The sequence below is a fragment of the Chrysemys picta genome, chromosome 5 (assembly GCF_011386835.1).
Source record: "Chrysemys picta bellii isolate R12L10 chromosome 5, ASM1138683v2, whole genome shotgun sequence".
In the NCBI taxonomy this organism is placed as follows: Eukaryota; Metazoa; Chordata; order Testudines; family Emydidae; genus Chrysemys; species Chrysemys picta.
In genome coordinates, this window is record NC_088795.1 from 137701261 (window position 1) to 137709371 (window position 8111).

The 8111-nt window shown below is 51.0% G+C and overlaps 1 protein-coding gene across 1 annotated transcript; it reads left to right on the top strand.

Annotated features, from left to right (window-relative positions):
• The first annotated feature begins 525 nt into the window (after positions 1–525).
• LOC135984024 (uncharacterized) lies at positions 526–3072 on the top strand. Its single transcript, XM_065598369.1, has 2 exons — positions 526–1508; positions 2503–3072. The coding sequence occupies exons 1-2, from the start codon at positions 932–934 to the stop codon at positions 2976–2978; spliced, it is 1053 nt and encodes a 350-aa protein (XP_065454441.1). The 5' UTR covers positions 526–931; the 3' UTR covers positions 2979–3072.
• The last annotated feature ends 5039 nt before the right edge of the window (positions 3073–8111 follow it).

Consider the following 8111-nt stretch of genomic DNA (forward strand, 5'->3'; position numbering starts at 1 on the left):
TCACAGTGAGAGACGGAAAGAGCTAGAGTTTATCAGAAAGAAGATTGAGAAGTGACTTGACTACAGTGTCTAAATACCGTCACAGGGAGTAAATACCAGATATTAGAAGGGTCCTTTAATCTAGCGGGAAAAGGCAGAACAAGACCCAGTGTTTGGAAGCTGAAGCCAGATAAATTCAAATTAGAAAGTAGAAAAAAATTTTTTTTAACAGTGAGCGTGATTAACGAATGAGGATAGTACACACCCAGCTCTGTCGCTGACCTGCTGGGTGAGTGGGGGAAAATCCCTTCCCTTCTGCCCACCTCTTTTCTGCCTTGTCTAGAGGAGGAACCATTGTGATCCTCTCTGACCTCCTTCATAACACAGGCCAGGGAATCTCACCTACTAATCCCTGCATCAAGCCTATCACTTCTGGCTGAGCTAAAGCATATACCCCCAAAACACCCAGTCTGGATTTAAATATTTTGAAGGAGAATCCACCATATCCTAGGCGAGTTGTACTTTGTAAGTTCTTCAAGGCAAGTACTATCTCTTAGGCCTGGTCTACACTAGGCGTTTATGTCGAAGTTAGCGCCGTTAAATCGAATTAACCCTGCACCCGTCCACACTGCGATGCTATTTAGTTCGACATAGAGGTCTCTTTAATTCGACTTCTGTACTCCTCCCCGACGAGGGGAGTAGCGCTAAATTCGACATGGCCATGTCGAATTAGGCTAGGTGTGGATGGAAATCGACGCTAATAGCTCCGGGAGCTATCCCACAGTGCACCACTCTGTTGACGCTCTGGACAGCAGTGCGAGCTCGGATGCTCTGACCAGCCACACAGGAAAAGCCCCGGGAAAATTTGAATTTGAATTCCTTTTCCTGTCTGGCCAGTTTGAATCTCATTTCCTGTCTGGACATCGTGGCGAGCACAGCAGCACTGGCAACGATGCAGAGCTCTCCAGCAGTGATGGCCGTGCAGTCTGGGAATAGAAAGAGAGCCCCAGCATGGACTGATCGTGAAGTCTTGGATCTCATCGCTGTGTGGGGCGATGAGTCCGTGCTTTCCGAGCTGCGATCCAAAAGAAGGAATGCAAAGATCTACGAGAAGATCTCTAAAGACATGGCAGAGAGAGGATACAGCCGGGATGCAACGCAGTGCCGCGTGAAAATCAAGGAGCTGAGACAAGGCTACCAGAAGACCAAAGAGGCAAACGGACGCTCCGGATCCCATCCCCAGACATCCCGTTTCTACGAGGCACTGCATTCCATCCTCGGTGCTGCCGCCACCACTACCCCACCAGTGACCGTGGACTCTGAGGATGGGATACTGTCCACGGCCGGTTCCTCAGACATGTTAGGGGACGGGGAAGATGAGGAAGGAGATGAGGAGGGCGAGGCAGTTGGCAGCTCTCACAACGCTGATTTCCCCGACAGCCAGGATCTCTTCATCACCCTTACAGAGATCCCCTACGAAGCGTCCCCAGCCATTACCCCGGACACAGAATCTGGTGAAGGATCAGCCAGTAAGTGTTGTAAACATCTAAACATTTATTTTTAACAAAACAGGAATATTAACAATTAAAAGAATGGGTTGTTCATGATTAGTGTGCCCTAGGCGCTTAACGGTTTAGTAAGGGGCAGTGCAAGTTTTGAAAAGAAATCTAGCAATGTCCGGTTTTCAGTGATTGTCCTGCACAAGCCGCTCTACTGTGTATTCCCTGCTACTGCAGCTACAGTAAAATGCGGTCTATATGTGCGGGGATAGAGCAGTAATCCTCCTGGGACATCTCGATGAAGCTCTCCTGGAGGTAACTTGAAAGCCGTTGCATGAGGTTCTTGGGGAGAGCGGCCTTATTGGGTCCTCCGAAGTACGACACGTTGCCGCGCCACGAGATTATCAGGTACTCGGGGATCATTGCTCTGCACAGCAGGGCGGCATACGGCCCTGGTCTTTGGAGGCTTTCCCGGAGCATTCTCTCTTTGTCGCTCTCGGAGATCCTCATCAGGGTGATGTCGGCCATGGTGACCTGCTTTTAATTAGGTAGGGGAATGTTAGTGTTGGGACTGCTTTCCCGTTCCTTTACAGAACTGTCACCGCTGGTTTGCAGCCACGCGGTGGAGGCGGGAGAGGGGCAGCCGAAAGGGATCATTCCCGGGGACAGCCGCGAGGGGGTGGGACAGGGGCAGAGTTCCCGCTTGCCGGATTGCTGGCAGCAGGGACTGACATTGATTTAAATGTGAAATGAGGCCAGTGGTAATATAAAAGTTTTAAACTGCCACAAGTGTACGGCTTACCATGTCTGCCTGCAACAGAAATTCCGTTGTGCTGCCTCGCTTCTCAAATGTGCTGTTCAAGACCCCAGGCACAGAATGCGAAGGCCGAGAATTCGACCTTGTGCTGAGTGCGCATGTGAAAGGTGCTGTGCATGGTCTTGTTCACAGAGAAAGACTATGTTCTTTGTTCACAACTACATTTATCTTTCAGAGGAATTCACTCCCTTTTTCCCATTTCCACAGCCCCGTCTGCGACTGTCTCACAACCTAGCCTGGAATCACACTCCCAGAGGCTAGCGCGGATTAGGCGTAGGAAGAAGAGGACACGGGAGGACATGTTCTCTGAGCTTATGGCCTCTTCCCAAGCCCAGGCAGCACAGCAGACCCAGTGGCGGGAGAACTTGACCCGAATGCACCAAGCCAACATGGATCGGGAGGAGAGGTGGCGGCAGGAAGACCAGCAGGCGACTCAAACGCTGCTTGGACTACTGAGGGAGCAAACGGACACGCTCCGGCGCCTTGTGGATGTTCTGCAGGAACGGAGGCAGGAGGACAGAGCCCCGCTGCAGTCCATCTCTAACCGCCCTCCCCCGCCACCAAGTCCCATACCCACCTCACCCAAAGTGCAAAGAAGGAGAGGCGGCAGAGTCCCTGCTAACTCTCACTCCACCCCTGCAGAGAGCTCTAGTAGCAGAAGGCTCTCATTTCCCAAAATTTGAAAAGTTCTTTCCTTCCCGCCTGACACAAGCCCACGTCCAAGTTTCACCTCCCAATGCCATGTGTAGTTGATAATAAAAAATTCGTTTCTGTTAACTACTGTTTCAATCATGTTCTTTTGGAGGAGGAGGGGAAAGGGGGTTGGAAATTGGACAGGACAGTCTCCTTTGGCAGGGTACATAGTCGGGGGCAGGCACAGCAGCAGGGCACATACACAGTGCAGTGATGCAGTGACTAGTTGCCCCGGTTAGTCTGGGAGGTTGTTTTGATGTAATGTTGGGGGGGGTGGGTTGCTCTGTGACTTTGTGGCGGGGGAGGGCAGTTACAGATCTTAAGCGCCGGTCCTTAGACAGGATCACAGAGCCACACAGCATGGGATCTGTAACCGTCCTCCCCCTGCCACAAAGTCAAATAGACCTCCCATACACACAGTCCCGATCAGGAGGGGTGACAGGCTCCGTTGAAACAAGCATCCCACCGCAGCGGAGCCTGTCAATCCTTGAGTTTAGAAGCTGCATTCGCATCACAACACTAGACCCGCCCCGCACCACAGTCTGCGTCCCAGTTTTAAAAAATTCCCGCTAAAACAGTATTAAAGAAAACGGTGTGCTTTAACAAAGTAGAACTATTTTTATTTCGACACGTGTGTTGGAGGGGGGGTGAAGGGGGTATGTAACTGGATAGGATAGTCAACATTACCTGGGTAAAGAAACGGGGGCAGGTTTAGCTTCTCAGTACACAAACTATAAAATCACAGGTTACCCTGCTCACTCAGGAACTTTGCTTTCAAAGCCTCCCGGATGCACAGCGCTTCCCGCTGGTCTCTTCTAATCGCCCGGCTGTCTGGCTGTGAGTAATCACCAGCCAGGCTATTTTCGTCAACCTCCCACCCCGCCATAAAGGTCTCCCCCTTGCTCTCACAGAGATTGTGGAGCACACAGCAAGCTGCTATAACAATGGGGATATTGGTTTCGCTGAGATCACAGCGAGTCAGTAAGCTTCTCCATCTCCCCTTGAGACGGCCAAAAGCACACTCCACCACCATTCTGCACTTGCTCAGCCGGTAGTTGAAGAGTTCTTTTTCAGTGTCCAGGGCGCCAGTATAGGGCTTCATGAGCCAGGGCATTAGCGGGTAGGCTGGGTCCCCGAGGATGACTATAGGCATCTCCACATCCCCAACAGTTATTTTGTGGTCCGGGAAGTAAATACCTTGTTGCAGCCGTCTAAACAGACCAGAGTTCCTGAAAACACGAGCGTCATGAACCTTGCCCGGCCATCCCACGTAGATGTTGGTAAAACGTCCCCTGTGGTCCACCAGTGCTTGCAGCACCATGGAAAAGTATCCCTTTCGGTTAATGTACTGGGTGGCCTGGTGGTCCGGTGCCAGGATAGGGATGTGAGTTCCATCTATGGCCCCACCGCAGTTTGGGAATCCCATCGCTGCGAAGCCATCTATGATCGCCTCCACGTTTCCCAGGGTCACTACCTTTGGCAGCAGTACATCAACGATTGCCTTCGCTACTTGCATCACAACAACCCCCACGGTAGATTTGCCCACCCCAAACTGGTTCGCGACTGACCGGTAGCTGTCTGGCGTTGCAAGCTTCCACAGGGCTATGGCCACTCGCTTCTGTACACTCAGTGCAGCTCGCAACCGGGTGTCACTGCGCTTCAGGGCAGGGGACAGCAACTCACAAAGTTCCAGGAAAGTTCCCTTCCGCATGCGAAAGTTTCGCAGCCACTGGGATTCATCCCAGACCTGCAGCACTATGCGGTCCCACCACTCAGTGCTTGTCTCCCGTGCCCAGAATCGCCGTTCCACGGCATCAACATGACCCATTGCCACTGTGATGTCCTCGGCGCTGGGTCGCCTGCTTTCTGACAGGTCTGTGCTACTCTCAGACTTCAGGACATCACCGCGGTGCCGTAGCCTCCTTGCCTGACTTTTCTGCATCTGCCTCAGGGAAACCTTTATGATAAGCTGCGAGACGTTGAGAGCGGCCACAACTGCAGCGATGGTCGCAGCGGGCTCCATGCTCGGAGTACAGTGGCGTCCGCGCTGTCAATGACTGGAAAAGCGCGCGAACTGTTTTCCCGCCGGCGCTTTCAGGGAGGGAGGGCGGGAGTGATGGACGGATGACGACAGTTTCCCAAAAGCACCCTCGACTCATTTTGTTACCCAGAAGGCATTGCCGGCTACACCCAGAATTCCAATGGGCAGAGGGGACTGCGGGAACTGTGGGATAGCTGACCACAGTGCACCGCTTCGAATGTCGACGCTATCACCGTTAGTGTGGACGCACAAAGTCGAATTACTGTCCTTAGTGTGGACACACACGTTCGACTTTGCAATATCGATTACAAAAATTCGATGCAAGTAAAATCGAACTACTCTCGTAGTGTAGACAAGGCCTTACTATATGTCTGTACAGTATCTAGCACACCAGGGCCTTGATTTCGCCTGGGTCTTCCAGGAGCTATTCTAGTGCAAATAAGAATGAGAGTGAGAAGAAAGCAAAGGGAGAAACAGAGATGGAAAAGGAACCCGTGAGTAACTCTCATTGCACACAACTGGCAATAAAACCATGCTGCTGGCTGGGCATAGTCCATCATCCTTGGGAGAACTCCGCAGAGCATCATGCCGCAAATGGAACAGGAATCACATTACAGAGAGTCATGGAGTATAAGGCCAGAAGTTTTCCTCTTTCTTGATCCGTGTTTGTCTCGCCACCTAGCCTCACGCCCATGGCTTCCGTGGGATCTCAGCTGTCCCTTCACAAAGTGTTATGGAGCCTTCCAGGGAGCATCACCTGGTCAGAAACCTAAAGAGACTTAACTGCAATACCAATGGGCATCTGAACTGCCAGCCGGGACTCAGAGCTCATCCCATCCAAAAACGGAAAGTCTCCTCACTGACACAGAAAATAGGAGCCATCACATGGCCTCCAATAAAACTAGAAGTGAGACCAGGGGGTTCCAGGCTGGCTCTGTGCATCCCTGATTTTATTTTTAACATCTTTTTTAAAAAGCAAAAATAATATTCCCATCCCAGGACGACAATAACGTCTATTTACTCCACAGCTCTTAGCGGATATTCACCACTCTCAGGCTGGCACGGGCAACGGATTTCAATGACAAGGGATGGGGATGTGGTGGCAGGGAAGCTAAAGTCTATTGGCCCGAGCATTAGCGGGTGCAGATTGGCTCCTACAGAGCTTTGCCAATGGAACTATTATGAGTTATAGCAGCTGAGGACCTGGGGACATGTTGATTAAACCCTGTCCTCTTTCCAGCCCTTCCACAGCTGTGAGTGCCTGCCATTGCATAAGGGAGGTTGATTCTCATCATCCCGCAGCATTGGGATGAAATGAAGCGAAGGAGAATTTAGGAAGAACACCTGGAAGAATTGCCTAACAGTGAGCTCTATTAGCCTAGAGAATACTCTCCCAGCAGAGAAACCACATCACTTGGGTCATTGAAACCTAAGCTGCTCAAAGCCCTGGACAAGGGAACAATCCTGCTCTAGCCTCGAGTAAGTATGGGCTCTGGCTGAATTGCTGCAATTGTATGATTACCTGCTTCTGAGTGAGTAATCTGTCTTCCCCACTATATGCGATCCAAGCAGGGCATCGGCGATCTGAATGATTATCCAAGCAAACACTCTCCCTCTTGAAATCTGGGAAGTTTTCCAGCTTAATTAACATTAACATTTGTTTCCACTAAGCCGTCTGTCACGGTGCCACCACTAGCACTAAATATGTGCTCTGAGCACGGGCAGGTAGGACGCATTTCAGGTGGACCATGCAGTTTTATTCCCAAGGGTTGGTCCTTAAAAGCTTTGTTACGTCTCAGCACTTTAAATCATCCTTTCTTTGAACTGCAGATGTTTCCCTCGACACGTGGTCTCACCATAAGCCCCATGTAGCATCTATGGCTCAGCTGCGTCCATATATTAACCCTGGGCATTTCTGCTGGTATTGCTGTTGATAGCAGGGTAGAAGGGAAAAGCTTTAGAAAGCAATGAAAGATGAGGGCAATTGGCAGAAGAGATGGACCAAGAGGCGAGGAGCTATTTTATTGTTGGTACATGTTTCAGTTAGATACAGCATTATCCAGTCTCCATCCTCTTAGTGAGCACACACCACTCACCAACAGAATGGTCCGTAGATGAGAATGGCATGAACCCATCACCCACCTTCACCCTCTTTCCTCTTATTCCTTCTGTGCGTTCGCTGCTCACCACCACGTGCCTAGGCCAAGGACTGTATGATCCCTCTGCCCAGAATCCAGTGCAGATGTTGGAGGGAGTTTGCGAGATGTGTGCGGGCAGATGGGATGCCCCAAACGAGGGAAGGCAAATGGAGGAACTGACCCAAATGATCAAGCCACCCATGCATTCTCCTTGCTAAAAATCGGTATAATTCTTTGGAAGAAAAAAAAAAAAAAATCAGACGATTGAGACCCAGCCCCCCGCAGGCAGCTTTAAACTTGTATGGCTGATGCTCATTGGATCACTATTGGTCTCCCTGACCTAGGCAGCCTTGCAAATGTCATGTTTTCCCATGGCCGACCTGCTCTTGAACAATTTACTTGGGACAAACAGGGTCCTCGTCAGCATTGGGCATGTCACACACCTTTGCTTTGCAGCTGTTTGTTCAACAGACGTATTAATTGCTGCCCCAGCGAGGGGAATCCCACTCAGCCTTAGTGCTTGTGCTCTCCGGCAGCGGGTCCCAGACGGGGTGACAAAGGGGTTCCATTGTGCCCGGGTTGCAGTGAGAGATGGGTCTGAGCCAAACCCCAGATCTGGCTTCACATCAGCCGCTCGGTCCCGTCTCGGGCTGGGGTAGTAAATGGACTGTGAAGAGGTTTTTCAAGTGAAACCCGGCGCCAGGCAGGCTGAGTTTGGCTTGTGTTCACTTTGTTCAGGTTTGCCAGGGAGGGATTTATGGAGTTTCGGGTGGAACTTGGTGGGATTGCGTGGGGGGGGGGGGGGGGAGTTTCCATTTGAGATATTGTGTCTCTTTGATGCAATCAGAATTTGCAATTGGCACTCAGCGGTTTGCAAATTCACAGGCATTGAAATAGAACACAAGGTTGGCAGGGACCCCTGGGGTTTGCCCAGCTTTTCTTTT

Bases quoted from the DNA above. Each gene is read 5' to 3' on its own strand.
- LOC135984024 (XM_065598369.1), top strand. From the start codon at position 932: ATGCAGAGCTCTCCAGCAGTGATGGCCGTGCAGTCTGGGAATAGAAAG. The intron at 1,509-2,502 runs GTAAGTGTTGTA...CCATTTCCACAG, and splicing joins ATCTGGTGAAGGATCAGCCA to CCCCGTCTGCGACTGTCTCA.